Below are 16,784 nucleotides of genomic sequence, written 5' to 3' on the forward strand. Positions count from 1 at the left end.
TGCCAATCCAAACTTTCGTGACAGCGTTCAAGTCAGAAGTAGCTTTCTGTTTCACAATTATAATGACAATGACCTCTTACATTTAATATTGTTACTTCCACAACCCATCTAAAAATTCTGGCACTTGTATTTCTACTGATGTCAGAACATCAAGATCTATAGTTCAATCCATAGCTTTACTCTCTGGTCTTTAGTACCACATAATTCAACAGAATCATTTTAAAATCCAACTAACTCTATATAATTGAAACTAAAGCATATGGTAAGTCAGTAGCAATGACCAAAATGCATAATAACTTTCTACTATGATCGTCAATTCTTGTAACTTATACTTATCTGTACTCTGCCCAACCCTAAAACTCCCATTTTTTTTTCCACCAGCAAACCCTATGCCTTGTTTCATTGTATTTTGCAAAATAAATCTGCATCTCCATTCATCCTTTATCATCAAGGCTATTCAATTCATTTCCCATTTTGCCTAATTCTGCTAAAAGCAGTATTCTGAGATATTTGGTCCCAGCTTTCTACAAACTAACCAGTCATAAGTCAAAACCAATTACTTTTACCTGAACTATTATTTCACATGAACTAAAACTAAATGACGCTAGTGACAACTGGTGACATCTTGCAGACAGTTTACAAAATGACTGGAAACTCTTTTTCTGAACTGTGATTGAGTGCAGCCTATAATTTCCCTTTGAAGTATGTATTTTTGGACGACTGACTGATTTGGCGCTTCTGTAGTCTCCTGGGGGATTCGGCATGAGCGCAGCCCGAACTGTCGCTGAGGGTGGCTGTGTTGATTCCTAATGGCAGAACATGAATCCATGGCCGGCTCCATTACTCCGCACCGAGCAAGATTAAAAACTGAGGAGGATGAGAGTGGAAAGAGAACAGGTATTCAGTGCCGTCTGCCTGCATTTGACCAGTCTGGCAGATGCTGGCAGAAGGTGCAGGAGTCGTGGGTCCCATGCTGCAAGATTCCGTCACTCGGCAGCTCCCAGCTGTGGTTTGATGTTTAATGTCCTCAGTGCTCAATGTGTGTCATAATTTGCGCGATTTGATTGAGGTCCTTCAGCGCAGAACTGGATCTACAGCTCTGACCTGCAGCCATCGACAGTCACAGAGCTCAAATGAGTGGCTGTGGACACGGCCATCGGTTCCTGGACCAGCTTCTCTTGCCTCAATGGTTTGTGGCTGTTGACTCACTTTTGAGGACTCTGCGGTTTTGATGTTTAATATTCTGCGTGTTATTTGTTTGCTTATTGTAGTTTGCGCGATTTGTTCTTTCGCACGTTTGATGGTCTTGTGTCGGGTTTTTATTTAATCAGGTTCCAAGGGGCTTCTTTGTTTTGTGACTGCCTGCCAAGATGACAAATCTCAAGGTTGTATACATAACTTTGATAATAAATGTACTTTGAACAAAAAAATCTGCAACAAGCTCTCAAATACACAACGTATACCTGTTTAACGTGGAAAAGGCCATGCAAACATAAATCGGGGCTGCTTCCTCATTACCAACACTAATCAGTTTATTGCATTATATTATGCAGCCATATAGATTTGAATTGTTTACATTTGCTTCAAATAAACCAAATGTCAGGAGGCAAGTACAATTTAGTCGTTAATACACCCCATCTGTCAATTGAATTTGATTAGTACTCACCCCATTTTTCCCATTAATTTATAAGTGTCTACATTTTGAACTAAACAAGAAATAATATCTTCAAGTGAATGAACTTAGGGAGTTTACCAAAGCTGAATACCAGGTCAAAATTAATCGACGAATTAATCAGATTTTCAGGGATAATCGATGATCAAACCTGGCATTAATCCCTTCATTCCATCAGTAAATCATCTAGATTACAACTCTGAATGTAATTTCCATGAAATTAACACATTCCAATTTTCAGGAACATTACTGGAAAACTTAGCAACGAGTACCTTCAAATTAATGTTATTGAAATCACCACAGAAAATGGATACAACAGTAGAGCTTCCCATCTACAGATTATACAGGCTAGGAAATAAAATACAGGTTTAGTATCTCAACTCTGGAAGGAGTTATCAGCAGTACAGGAAGTGCAATAAATATTCACTTACCAATTCCTGGGTTGGGAGGAATGTCCTACAAGGAAAGACTAAATGGTACAGGCTAGACTGCTGAGAGATTAAAGGAATGACGGATGATTTCACTGAAACACAGGTGTTAGCAAGATCGATATAGATAACATTTCCTCAGACTGCAGTATCAACAACCAGAAATCATGAAGCCAAAATAAGGAGAAAATCCATTTAAAACTGAATTTTCTTCATCAAAAGTGCTTGTGGCAGTGGATGGAACTCTACAAATGACAGCTGTGGCAATTCTATCTTTAAATATACTCGTCAGATATTGATTTTATTTATATGTTAGGGAAAAACCAAACAATGTGAGGGCTGGTCTAGAAAATGAACTAGAAGATGAACCACACACCCAAGTTATGAATGAAATTCTAATGAACTCTTCCAAATAAAATACTATTTATTTAGTGCAACATTGAACCTTGCATGTGTACTTTATTAAGGAGGTACAGAAGCCTGAAGGCACAAACTCAACGATTCAGGAACAGCTTCTTCCCCTCTGCCATCTGAATTCTGAATGGGCGTTGAACCCATGAACACTGGCTCACTACATTTTTATTTCAATTTTTGCATGACATATTTAACATATATGTGTTAAATATATCATCAAAATGGAATTTAAAAATGTAGTGAGGTATTGTTCATGGGTTCAATGTCCATTCAGAATTCCGATGGCATATATTTATGGTAATTCAGTTTTTCTATATGCATTGTATTGTACTGCTCCCACAAAGACAACAAATTCCATGACATATGCTTGTGGTATTAAACCTGAGTCTGATTTTCAAGCAATGGAATTACCACCATTAAGTTTCTTTGAAAAGGCAGAGAACTGGAAACTTGCTGAGCTCACAAACATGTAGGCCCTACGTGACATGGGTTGGTCAAGAATTTTCATGGAAATCTTGAGCAACATGCACAGAATGCTGGAGGAACTTAGCAAGTCAGGCAGTATCTAATGGAGGGGATAAACAGACGTCAGGGGTAAGTTTTTTTTTACACAGAGGGTCGTGAGTGCCTGGAATGACTTGCCAGGGATGGTGGTGCAGGCTAAAACATTAGGGGTATTTAAGAGCCTCTTGGACAGGCACATGGATGAAAGAAAAATAGAGGGTTATGGGGTAGTGTGGGTTTAATATTTTTTTAAAGGATTATATGGGTCTGCACAACATGGAGGGCTGAAGGGCCTGTACTGTGCTGTAGTGTTCTATGGTACTATGGTTCTATGTCTTGGGCCAAGACCCTTCATTAGGACTGGAAAAGGGGGAAAGAGCCAGAAACTGAGGAAAGGTGAGGAATTTATCTGCCCATTGAAAGTGTGCTTATCCTTGCACCAAAACTTGAGCAAAATTCCCTAGGAAATGATGAAAACGTCTACTTAAACCATTTCTCCAATGTTCGCCTTAACTCTGTAACATGTTCAATCATTTTGTAAAGGAATACAGGTAATTAAGGAAGCACTTTTCTTTAAACTATCAACAGCACATTTCAGAGAGAACTACCAGGCTAAAAGAGGAGCACAACCAGTAAAACTGTATAATAGTACTAAAGTGCAAAACATGTGACTTGTGATGGAGGAATACCAACTTAGCAAAATTATTTGAAAACTACAAACATAAAAGGGGCAAGTCATGGAGCGAGAGGCAGGCATTACAGCACAAAAGGCAGCCATCTGGCCTAACTCCATCTACGTTGGGTCTTTGTAGAAGAATACATTCAGCCCCGTACCTCTATTCCCATTTGCCATAAGTTTATTGTCTTTAAGTGTCCATTCCATTTACCAATAAAATCATCTATCCGGCTAGGCAAGGTTTCTGCTCCTTAACAAATGTAACGCTATCTTTTCGGAAAGAAAATGTTTCCTGAGCAAACTGGTTAGTCCTAACAGTCCAAGAAATTGACAACTTCTTGTCCTGCATTATACCTCATCAAACACTGATCATCACTATCTTTCCAAAGTTTTTTTCTAAATTGTATTTAGCAATACAGCATGGAACAGACCCTTCTGGCCCTTAGCCCAGCGAAAACCCTATTTCACCCAAGCCTAAGCATGGGACAATTTACAATGACCAATTAACCAACTAACCAGTACTTCTTTGGACTGTGGTTCTTTGGACCTTGGACTGTAGTTCAACCCACACACTTCACAGGGAGGACATACAAACTCCTTACTGAGAACACTGGAACTGAACTCCTGACGCTGATGCCTGGAGCTTTAATTGTGTCACGCTAACCATTTTACACCCTATTATCTAAAATGCCCTCCCCTAGGTCCTGATAAGAGGACCTCAATGCTACTCGCTTCACATATTTTACCAGACTAAACAAGATTCTCTTTGGACAGCAAAAGACACTGAAGGTGCTTGCTGGCAATTACACACTACAATGCAGCAGGTGGCAAAAACCCACAGGCTAGCCAAACACTTAGGCAGTAAAGTAAATATACATTCCACATTTGGAAGATCAATGTACTTATCTAGAGTTTCATGGCCAACCTTCCACCCTGCTCACTCCCAAGGAATGTGGCCCTAATGACGTCACTGACAATCAATGGAGCTGTCAGCACAGGTGACTACAACCAAAGTGAACCTCACCAAAACCACACCAATTTAAGTGTAAATGGTTTCCTAGGCTTATTATCGAACAAAGAGCTTGAGTGCAATAGTTTTCAATTTTATATATTTTTGTTTAGAGATACAGCATGGAACAGGCACCTCTGGCCCAACGAGCTGCACTTCCCAGCAGCCCACCTTTTTAACATTAGCCTAATCAAAGTTTGAAGTTCAAAGTTAATTTATTATCGGAGTACAAACCGTGTACATGCACATGCACATCACCATATACAACCCTGAGATTCATTTTCTTGCGGGCAAACTCAATAAATCCAATAGCCATAATAGAATCAATGAAAGACCTCACCCAACAGGACGGACAAACAAACAACCAGTTGTGTAAAAGACAACAAACTGTGCAGATACAAGAGAAAAAAAAACAAATAAGCAATGACTATCAAGAACATGAGATGAAGAGTCTTTGAAAGTAATTCCATAGGTTATGGACAGTTCAGTGATGGGGTGAAAGATATTAGACCATAAGACATAGGAGTAGAATTAGGCCACCTGGCCCATCTAGATGCTCTGCCATTCAATCATGGCTGATCCTTTTTTCTGTCTCCTCCTCAACCCCAGTTCCCAGTCTTCTCTCCATAACATTTGTCCAATCAAGAACCTATCGATCTCTGCCTTAAATGCATCCAACGGCCCGGCTTCCACAGCTGCATGTGGCAACAAATTCCACAAATTCACCACTCTGGCTAAAGAAATTTCTCCACAGCTCTTTCTTGAAAGGGCGCCGCTCTATCCTGAAGCTATACCCTCTTGTCCTAGACTCTCCCACCATGGAAAACATCTTTCCACGTTTACCCTGTCTAGGCCTTTCAACATTCAAAAGGTTTCAATGAGATCCCCCTCATCCTTCTGAACTCCAGTGAGTACAGACCCACAGCCATCAAACATTCCTTGTATGATAACCCTTTCATTCTGGAATCATCCTTGTGAACCTCCTCTGGACCCTTTCCAATGCCAGCACATCTTTTCTTAGATGAGGGGCCCAAAACGTTCACAATACTCAAGGTGAGGCCTCATCAGTGTCTTATAAAGCCTCAGCATCACATCCTTGTTCTTACATTCTGGACCTCTTGAAATGAATGCTAACATGGCATTTGCCTTCCTCACCATCGACTCAACCTGAAAGTTAACCTTTATGGTGTTCTACACAAGGACTCACAAGTCCCTGTGCATCTCAGATTCCTGGATTTTCTACCCATTTAGAAAATAGTCCGCATATTCATTTCTCCTTCCAAAGTGCATGACGATGTATTTACCAACATTGTATTTCATTTGTCACTTTCTTGCCCATTCTCCTAATCTGTCTAAGCCCTTCTGCATCCTACCTGTTTCCTCAATACTACCTGCCCCTCCACCAATCTTCATATCATCTGCAAACCTGGCAACAAAGCCATCTATTCCAACATCTAAATCACTCATATACGGCATAAAAAGAAGCAGTCCCAACACCAACCCCTGCAGAACACCACTAGTCACTGGCAGCCAACCAGAAAAGGATCCTTTTATTCCCACTTGCTGCCTCCTACCAACCTGCCAATGTTCTAACCATGTTAGTACCTTTCCTATAATACCATGGGCTCTTTACTTGGTAAGCAGCCTCATGTGTGGCACCTTGTCAAAGGCTTTCTGAAAGTCCAAATATATAACATCCACTGCATCCCCTTTATCTATCCTACTTGTAATCTCCTCAAAGAATTCCAACAGGTTTGTCAGGCAGGATTTTCCCTAAAGGAAATTATGCTGACTTTGTACTATCTTATCCTGTGTCACCAAGTACTCCATCACCTCATCCTTAACAATTGACTCCAACATCTTCCCAACCACTGACATCATGCTAACTGGTCTATAATTTCTTTTCTGCTGCCTTCCTCCTTTCTTAAAAGGGTGGAGTAACAGTTGCAATTTTCCAGTCCTCTAGCATCATGCCAGAGTCCAATGATTTTTGAAAGGTCATTTCTAATGCCACAAAAATCTCTAACAATACCTTTCAGAACCCTAGGGTGCAGTTCATCTGGTCTGGATGACTTATGTACCTTTAGGTCTTTCAGCACCTTCTTTCTTGTAACAGTAACTGCACTCACTTCTCTTCCTTCACATGCTACAACATCAGGCATACTGCTAGTGTCTTCCAAAGTGAAAACTGATGCAAAATACTCATTTAGTTTATCCGCCATCTCCTCGTCCCCTGTTACTATTTCTCCTACTTCATTTTCTAGCGGTCCTATATCCACTCTCATTTTCCTTTTATTTTTAACATACTTGAAAAAAACTTCTACTGTCCAGTTTGATAACATTTGCTAGTTTGCTTTCATATATCATCTTTTCCCTTCTAATGATTTTTTTTTTGTTGCTCTCTGTAGGTTTTTAAAAACGTCCCAATTCTCTATTGTTGCACAAATTTTTGCTTTATTGTATGCCCTTTCTTTTGTTTTTAAGATAGCTTTGACTTTCCTTGTCAGCCATGGTTGTACTATGTTATCCCCACTGGTTCAAGATCCTGATGGTTGAAGGGTAATAACTGTCCCTGAACCTGCTGGTGCGAGTCCTCCAGCTACCTATACCTTTTTCCTGATAGCAACAGCAAGAATAGGGCATGGCCTGGGTGGTGTGGGTCCCTGATGATAGATGCTGCTTTCCTGCAACAGAGCAGTTTACAATGACCTACTAACCATCACATCTTTGGACTGAGGGAGGAAACAGAGCAGCTGGAGAAATCCACATGGTCACAGGGAGGTCGTACAAATTCCTTACAGACAGCTCTGGAATTGAACTATGAACTCAGAAACGAAAGGCGTAAAACCGTCGCGTTGACTGCTATGCTTCGCGAGGTGGAATGCAGCACCAGGTAAAAAAATCATCATTCTTCCCATCACAGAAATGCAAGTAGTACAGATTTTACCTCAACAATAAATGTGTACTGCAAATACGTTAACATTTACAATGCCACTCAAATACCAAGCAAGAATTCGACACTAAGCGTTACTGATCTGGCTACAATGGCAAATTCCTATAGGTCGATTACTCCCACACACTTTATATATCAAAATAATCTTTAAAGAAATTCCATCAGTCACTGAAAACCTGGTTAAGGTCCTTGTGGCATACCTTGACATTCTTCTGCTTCTACAAGGGAACCCCAGCACCTGTCATCTCTCTGGCCCCCAAATGCCAACTCTTCGGTCACTCAGAGTGATTTCACCTTCCCAATTATGAATTCCTCACAGAAGTTTCATCCACAAATATAGACGTTAGACAGTTGCAGCTTATGCATAATATGCCAGTAATTCCCCATATCTTATCCTGTTCTGCACCCACAGCACTACAGATAAAATCCACTCATGTGGATGCAAAGAAAGCTGTAAGACACAGGAGCGGAATTATGTCATCCAGCCCATTGAGTCTGCTCCATCATTCCATCATGGCTGACTTATTATCCCCGTCAACCCCATTCTGCTGGCTTCTCCCCTTAAGCTATCACCCTCCGCTTTAAATACACCCAATGATTTGGCCTCCACAGCTATCTGTGCAAATGAATTAATCAATACATTACTCCTCATTTCTATTCTAAAAGGACATCTCTCTGTTCTGTGGTTGTGTCCTCAGGTGCTAGACTACCCCACTATAGGAAACAATCTCTCCACATCCACTCTATCTAGGCCTCTTTAAGACCATTTCAATAGTCAACAGATTTCAATGCGATTCCCCCTACCCCCATTCTTCTAAGCTCTAGCGAGTACATACATACCTGGAGCCATCAAACACTGCTCATATGTTAACCCTTTCATTCCCAAAATCGTTCTCATGAACTTCCTCTGGACCTTCTCCAATGCCAACACATCTTTTCTTTTCATAGATAAGGGGCCCAAAACTTCTCACAATACCCCAAATGCAGTCTGACCAATGTATTATAAAGCCTTAGTATTACATCATTGCTTTAATGTTCCAGCCCTCACAAAATTAATGCTAACATGGCATTTATCTTCCTTACCATCAACATTAAATTCCGGAGCCAAATATCGACTTGCATACTACTTTAAGTGGCAGTTTGCCACCTGAAGCCACATACTCCAGGTCAGTCATATGACCCCGATTCCTGTTGGCAATAATAAATTCCTCATCAAGATTATTGCTGTATGCAGCACTTGAATTGAGAGAGCGCATTTTCCCTCTCCGAATTCACGAACAGCAGCACAAGAGCACAGCCTGTACAAGCAGAAATCCACAGAATGATAAAGGCAGGATGGTGGATATTATATGCGTACACAAGGTCCGGCATGGTGAGCAGATCCTGAGGCACGTGTGATTCAAAGCAGCTGGCTAATTCGATCCGAAGTTGGCTTGGTGATAGGACGTAGAGGGTACTGACAGGAAGAGGCTTTTCAGATTGGAATTCTGTGGTCCGTGGTCTGCTGCAAGGAACTGAGCTGGGACCCTTGTTAATATCAGACACAAGAGGCTGATAAACCAGGTTTGAGTATATGAGACTAGGGATAAAATAGTAATGTAGATTAGGAATTGATTAATAAAAGGAATACAAGATACCCTTAGATTGTGATTAGTGAGGAACCTACAGGACTAGTCCTGTGCCCTACTCAAAGTTGCATGTGTGTGTTCAAAGTACCCATTCACAGGAACAGGGCAAGGAAAGACAGGCTTGGTTACAGATATTCATTGCCTGGGCCAAAGGGCCTTGTGTTTCCTTAAGCCAAGCAGAGCTTTCTGAACACAGCAGCTGGGACTTCTAAAGAACAAAACACTTCCAACTAATATTCTTTTGTTTACCTTCTGGTTATGAACAGGAGCAAATCTTTACTGCTTAATGTCATCGGCAAGCAGTAATCAGTCTGAATTTAAAAGGAAAACTTTGCAAACAAAACCTATGCATATAACAGCCACACTGTCTACAGAATGCAAATTGCTAGTCATTGGCTGGTGCGTGCACCTCTTATTGCTGAAGTGCATACAAGACAATGAGCCATTTAATTCTGCTTATTTCAAAAAAGACACCTCTGGCTACATTGTTTAGTTTAAGGAAGCTTGCAAGTTTGTAGAGTAGATTTATATTATCACTCAATACCTGATCTGTTAACAAGTTGGAAAGGTTTGTTTATTCAGTGAGCTAGCTTTGCAGCATTAATTATGGGTACCTGGGAACTGTGTCTGCAAGATGCCTTTAGACTGTTTGTGTTAGAAGGTATCTGAACAAAATATTACATGTGTGTGAAGTGACAGAAATTTAGAGAGCAGTCCATGCTTGTTAGGAATGCCCTGGAATATCAAGAACAATGACAGAAACATGGGGTGAATTAGAATCCATTCCTCTGCCTTTGATTTCTGTGATATACAACTGATTCATCTGCAGTTCTTTGCTATTTCTTCTTAGTTGTAGGAGTTGTACCTGTGCTTTGGAAATACTTTGTGTTTTAGAAATGGTTTGTAATTTGGAAATCTTTTATAAGATAGAAACCTTTGGTGAATTTTAATGCATTTTCAGAATATTATTTGAATTTAAACATATATCACTGAAAATAAATGAGCTGTGTTTAAGCTACTTTGTTAGCTAGAATTATCTTCTCCTTGACAGTGAGAAGATCATTGTTTTTTACAGCTAATCTCTCCATGGAGGATAAGCATAGAAGTGAAGATTGGGTAGTTACTGTATAACCTCCATTTAGTAAGGGCACTCTATTTTTATTTATATCAGATTAGTCTTCAATTGTGTTTTGAACTCTGTAATCAGCAAACCCACTATCATCTCGCCCTCCCTGCCTTCAATAGATCAGTAGGTGTAACTATTATACAAAGTAGACGTTACCCCTCAACCTTTTCAAACAGAGTTGCTGACCACAACATTTAAAAAAAGAGTACACCACTTTGCTTAGAATCTGCTCTGACACGCATTGAGATCTCAGATCCATTTTCCAGTACCTACCCCACTAATGTTCTGAAATTGATAAGTTCATGGCTGGCTGCGATTCCATAGCCTTGTTGTGCAGAAAATTCCAAAGATTCCAAAAAAAACTCACAGCGAAGAAGTTGCTCATCACAGACCTAAGCAGCCTATTTCTTATTCTGAAACTGTGACTCAAATTCTCCCTTCATACAGCTCATCATGACCAATAAGAGTGCAAGCTTTAATGAGATGCTCTCATTTACTAAACACTATGGCATGCAAACCTAATCTGCCCAACCACTGTGAAATGGGGACACCCCTTTTTCCCTTATTATACAGAGAGGGAGCCTGTGGTATGTCGAATTACTGGGTGAACGAGTAGTCTTTAGGGTACTGCAAGTCTGTGCCTTTACTGATGCTTGCTGCACAATTGAGTGCTCGGTGGAGGCAATTGGGGGGGAGGTTTGTTGCCTTGCTGCTACTTGGGTGTGCGAGGGGGAGCTGGGTGGGCTTTGGGGTTCTAACATTTAACTGTCATTCATTCTTTGGGGTGCTCCTGTTTTCGTGGATGTCTGCAAAGACAAAGAATTTCAGGATGTATATTGTATACATTTCTCTGACATTAAATGTACCTATTGATCTTACCCACTGGTAAATCCGCTGCAGCCGAGAATTAGTCACATGAATTTATGGCAGCTACAGCCTTCCTCTGGAAGGGAGACAAAAACTGTACACAGTACTCCAGCTGGATTCTTCACCAAGGCACTTCATAATGGTGCTGTGGCATATTTACTCCAGTACTAGAATCTTCTCAGTCTATCAATGGAACTTCTGCTTTCTTAATTGTTTGCTGCAATTGTATGTTGACTGTCAATGGGGTGTGAAATGTGGGTGTTCAATTTCTCCATTTAAACAGTTTTACTGTTTTGCAAACCACAATCATCTACATTACATTCATTTTGCCATGTTCTTCTCTAATTTCCTTAAAAGCTCCTAATATCTTCGTCCCTACTCTTAATCCTAGATAGTATCATTCGCAAATATGGGAACACGCCCTTTCCAAAGCTCATTCCGATCGCTCCCCCACCGAGCCTGGACTTGCTGTTACGATGAGAGAATCTGGGAGCCTGCCGTGGACCATTTGCCCTCCCTTCCCCGCGGCCACTGCCTTCCTGTTTCAAATGAGGTTTTCCCTTTTTAAGGCGGGGTGGCACTCCTCTCATGTAGCTCGCATTTTGACCATTAACTGAGAATATTTAACTGCAGGTCTGCTACGTCTGGGCTATAAAACAAATCCCTTTTAGACGCAGCAGAACAAGGTAAACCCCAATCCGGCTTGCTTTAAGAAAAGCGACACCTTGCACCCCTTGAAAACAAATCGCCGGCGAACCTTGCTGCTCGTATGCAAGTCGATTCTCAATCAACTGGCAGCTTAACCTTAGTGAAATTTTAACCCCCAAGGCTCAGGCCGGTAACTGCAATAACCAAGAGCACTCTCCGGATCCCCGTTTCCCTGTTACCTGGCGGCGTTCACAGAAATCCAAACAAGGCGATATCGCGAACATCGCGGCCCAACACCTGGTGAACTGCTCTGGACCCTCTGCGTTCAGCCGGGACCGGGGCTTGGTCCCGGCTCCTTACACCCCCAGCACTTGTACTAGGGCCAGTTAACCACTCGAGATCGAAATAAGAAAACAAATCCGTAATATCCTAAAATAGCCCGTGACAACACGGGAACAATACCGGGGGACTGTTACTTTAGCAATATTTCAGGGTTTCACCTTGGGATGAACTTCGCTTCTTCGCCCAGTCTCTGCTGAAATTCGTCCCAGTCCGGCTCAACAGCACTCAAAGCCTCGAAGTTAATCATCTCAGAAACTTCTTGGAAGCCTTTGGCGAACTCGCGGAAGTTGATGCAGCCGTCTCTGTTGGAGTCGAGCTTGTCGAAGATAGCGCCGACCTCAGACTCGCGTACTTGTAGTTCCAAGCAGACCGTAAAAAATTCATCGTACTCGATGCGCCCGGAATTGTTCACATCGCAAGCGTGGAAGAGAGCGCGCAGTCTCTGCTCCTCTTCCATCCGGAAATGGAACCACGAAAGTATGCACACATAATATGCAAAAAAAAAGAGAAAATATTCAACCAGGCAAGCTCAGCTCAATCTCCCTCCTTCCTCTGCACGACCTGATTAAAAACAACTTCTTAGTGCTGTATCTCTCAATCGTGCACAGCCTGTGCTTTAGTCACAGTGCAGTGCTCCGAACAGCAGGGTTCGGCGCCCATCCAGCTGCCCCCGACCCCCTCGGCGAGGTGAAATGAATCGGCCATTCGGAGCCGCAGACGATGCCTCAGGACTCGTTCGTTCTGCCAGGTGCAGGGCAGGAAAGAGTGCCTCTCGACGTCAGCCACCCTGTCCCACCTAGCGGCATTGTTTAAAGAACTGCACGTCCTCTAAACCTAGTCACCGGAGAGGTGGCCGGGAAATCATCTGTCAGATAGGCACAGACCAAGTTTATTTCCACCCTCCTTCCCGTGGCTGAGCGTTTCTGCCCCACAAAAAGAGCTCGGTCCACGCTGGCCTCAAAAGTTGTTCCAGTCGGCGAACGGAACTTCGGTAAACTCCGTCGAGAAATTGATGGGCGAACGGAGTTCTGGTGAACACCGTCAAGAAATTGACGAATGAAAGAAAATACTGCGGGCAGACATTCCGTTGGTATCAACCGTTGCAACGCAAGCGTCAGAGCTGACCGATTCGGTTGATGGTTTGGGCTTTGTCCAACTCATGGTTTCAAAAGGAAGCCGAAATTACCTTTGTGCTTCTGATTCTCGAGTGACTTTCAGTCTTTCCCGTTTGCTTCCCTAAGGACTTCCTCACGGACTTCCCGTTTTCCTTCTCCTACAACTTTAATTTAAAATATATTTGAATATTCTCGCATAATCTTAATGATCACACTGTCGTCTCTAGCAGAGACATTCCAAACCTCTGCTTTTTAAAGATAATAAAACTACCTTAGCGCTGTGGGCTACTAGATGATTTTTTAAAGATAAAAAAAATCTTGACACATACCTTATATATGTATCCATTAATGATAGAAAGATTTGGGCCACATCCTAATTTCCTTTGGATTGTTCTTTTTGAAAATGTAAACGTGTTTACCTTTTCGAAATGACATTGACAATGACAAGATTATTTAGAAAGGGGGGTGGGTGCTCAGCATGGGACTAGCATCCCCATCCCTTAAAAACCCAGAAATGCCAACTGAAGCTCCAAAGACCTCAATGGGTTTACACCAGGGATAATATGAAAGACTGGCCCAGGACTAAGGACAAGCTGTTGTCAGTAGCCTATGCCCCAGATGGACTTAAGAAATGGTGCAAAATAGAGGATAGTGGGCAAATAGAAGGTAAGACTGTGTTGAATTAATAACAAAAGATTGGTGTAATGGCCCAAAGCTGTCATTTGTAGATTTTGAAGTAGTCCCTGGCATACCCAACTTCAAGTCCTTAGTTCAAAGTAAATTTATTATCAAAGTACATACATCTACCATATACAACCCTGAGATATTCTTTCTTGTGGGCATACACAGTAAATCCAAGAAACACAACAGAATCGATGAAAGACCACGCCCAACAGAACAGGCAAACATAAACACAAGAGTTTCTGCAAATGCCAGAAATCCAGAGCAACACACATAAAATGCTGGAGGAGCTCGGCAGGTCAAGCAGCATCCATGGAAGTGAATAAACAGTCAATGTTTCAGGCTGAAACTCTTCTTCAGCACTGGAAAGGAAGAGGGGAAATGCCAGAATAAAAAGGTGGGGGAGGGGAAGGAGGACTAGCTAGAAGATGATAGGTGAAGTCAAATGAATGGAAAAGGTAAAGGGCTGGAGAAGAGGAATCTGGTAGGAGAGGAGAGTGGATCATGGGAGAAAGGGAAGAAGGAGGTGATAGACAGGTGAGGAGAAGAGGTAAGAGGCCAGAATGTGTAATAGAAGAAGAGAAAAGTGGGAGGGAGAAATACCAGAAGGAGTAATCAATGTTCATGCCATCAGGCCGGAGGCTACCAGATGGAATATGAGGTGAAGCTCCTCCATGCTGAGAGTGGCTTTATCATGGCAAAAGGGGAGGCCTTGGACTGACATATTGGAATGGGAAAGGGGATAGGAATTTAAATGGTTAGCTACCGGGAAAATCTGCTCTTGGCCGGTGGAGTGGAGGTGTTCAACAAAGCAGTCTCCCAATTTACGTTGGGTTTTACCAGTTAGAGGAGGCCACATCGGGAGGAACAGATACAGCAGATGATGGCAAAAGATTCGCGGTTGAAGTGTTGTCTCACCTGTAAGGCACTGAATAAGGGAAATAGGCAGGTACAGCATTTCAGTTGCTTGCATGGAAAAAATAACCAATGTGCAAAAGACAACAAAATGTACAATTAGAAAAGAACAATTACAATAATAATAACAACAGGTAAATAAGCAACATATATCAAGAACATGAGATGAAGGATCCTTGAAAGTGACTTCATACTGTGTGGCTGAGTGAAGTTATCACCAAGGTCCTGATGGTTGAGCGGTATTGACTTTTTCTGACCCCGGTGGTGTGAATGCTAAGACTCCTGTAACCTTTTCCTGATAGCAGTAGCAATAGTAATGGGTGTCCTTGATGATGGATATTGCTTTCTTGCAACAGCGCTCTGTATAGATGTGCTTAGTGGGGGGAGGACTTTACTCAGGATAGACTGGGCTGTATCCACTACTTTTTGTAGAATTATCCTTTCAAGGACATTGGTGTTTCCGGGCCATGATGCAACCAGTCAATATACTCAACACCGCACATCTATAGAAGTTTGTCAAAGTTTTAGATGTCATGCTGAATCTTCACAAACTTACAAGGAATTGGAGGCAGTGACATCCTTTCTTTGTAATTGCACGTGATCTGGGCCCAGGACAGATCCTCTGAATTATAACACCGAGGAATTTGAAGTTGCTGACTCCTTCATTGAAGAAGGAGTCATCAGAAAGATCTTCAGTTGCCACCTCCTAAGGTCAATAAACAGCTCTTTGGTCTTGCTGACATTGTGTGAGAGCTTGTTGCTGTGGCACCAAAATCAGCCATCTCAGCCAATCTCTCTTCCATAGGTTGATTCGTCACTACCATTGATTCGGCCAATAACAGTAGTGTTGACAGCAAACTTAATTGTGGTATTGGAGCTGTTCTTAGCCTCATAATCATAAGTATTGAAGTAGTGAAGGAGGCTAAGCACATGATCTTGTGGTACACCTATGCTGGTGGAAATTGTGGAGGAGATGTTGCCAATCCAAACTGACTGAGATCTGTAAGTAAGGAAATCAAGAATCCAATTATACAAGGAGGTATTCAGGCCAAGGTTTTGAAGCTTATTGATTAGTTTTGAGGGGATGATAGTATTGAATGCCAAGCTGCAGTCAATAAAGAGTATCCTGATGTATTCATCTTTGCTCTCCAGATGTTCCGGGGTTGAGTGAAGAGCCAATAAAATAGTATCTGCTGTGGACCTGTTGTGGGGTCCATGATTAATGCTATGGGTACATGGAATAAAAAAGGTTGAGAGCCCCTGTCATAGAAGCAAAGTCTGGTTAAAGATAGTCTGCATGGCTTTGTGAGGGGTAGACTATGCCTCACGAGCTTGATTGAATTCTTTGAGGATGTGACAAAGCAAAACAAAGATGAAGGTAGAACAGTGTAAGTGGGGTACATGGATTTTAGTAAGGCATTTTATAAGTTTCCCTGTTGTAGGTAGCCTATCATCAGGAAGGAGGTATAAGAACTTTAGGACCCATGCCACAAGGTGCAGGAACAGCTATTACCCTTCAAACATCAGGATCCTGAACCAGCATGGACATCTTCACCTCTGCACTGAACTGACCATTGAACACAACCTATAGAATCACTTCAAAGGACTTTTATTTATTTATTTATTTTCTATTTGCACAATGTCTTTTTTTTACTTCTTTGTTGTACTGTGAATGCCTGCAAGAGAATGAATCTCAGGGAAGTACTTGGTGATACATACGTATGTACTTTTATAATAACTTTATTTTGAACTTTAGAAAGCCAGGAGGCATGCAATCAAGAGAAACTTGCCTGCGTGGATACAGAA

At 41.8% G+C, this 16,784-nt stretch overlaps 1 protein-coding gene across 2 annotated transcripts in view; it reads right to left on the reverse strand.

Annotated features, from left to right (window-relative positions):
- rasef (RAS and EF-hand domain containing) overlaps positions 1 to 13,278 on the reverse strand; it is an 83,319-nt gene extending 70,041 nt beyond the window's left edge. The window contains exon 1 of one of the 2 annotated variants that reach the window (XM_059969791.1): positions 12,426 to 13,278. In XM_059969791.1, coding sequence (XP_059825774.1) covers positions 12,426 to 12,724 — 299 coding nt within the window. In that variant the 5' untranslated portion in view covers positions 12,725 to 13,278. Of the gene's footprint in view, positions 1 to 12,164; positions 12,371 to 12,425 lie in introns of those variants that run through there. The other variant, XM_059969792.1, reaches the window with a different exon arrangement.
- Between the last annotated feature and the right edge of the window lie 3,506 nt (positions 13,279 to 16,784).

This window comes from Hypanus sabinus, chromosome 5 (assembly GCF_030144855.1).
Source record: "Hypanus sabinus isolate sHypSab1 chromosome 5, sHypSab1.hap1, whole genome shotgun sequence".
NCBI lineage: Eukaryota > Metazoa > Chordata > Chondrichthyes > Myliobatiformes > Dasyatidae > Hypanus > Hypanus sabinus.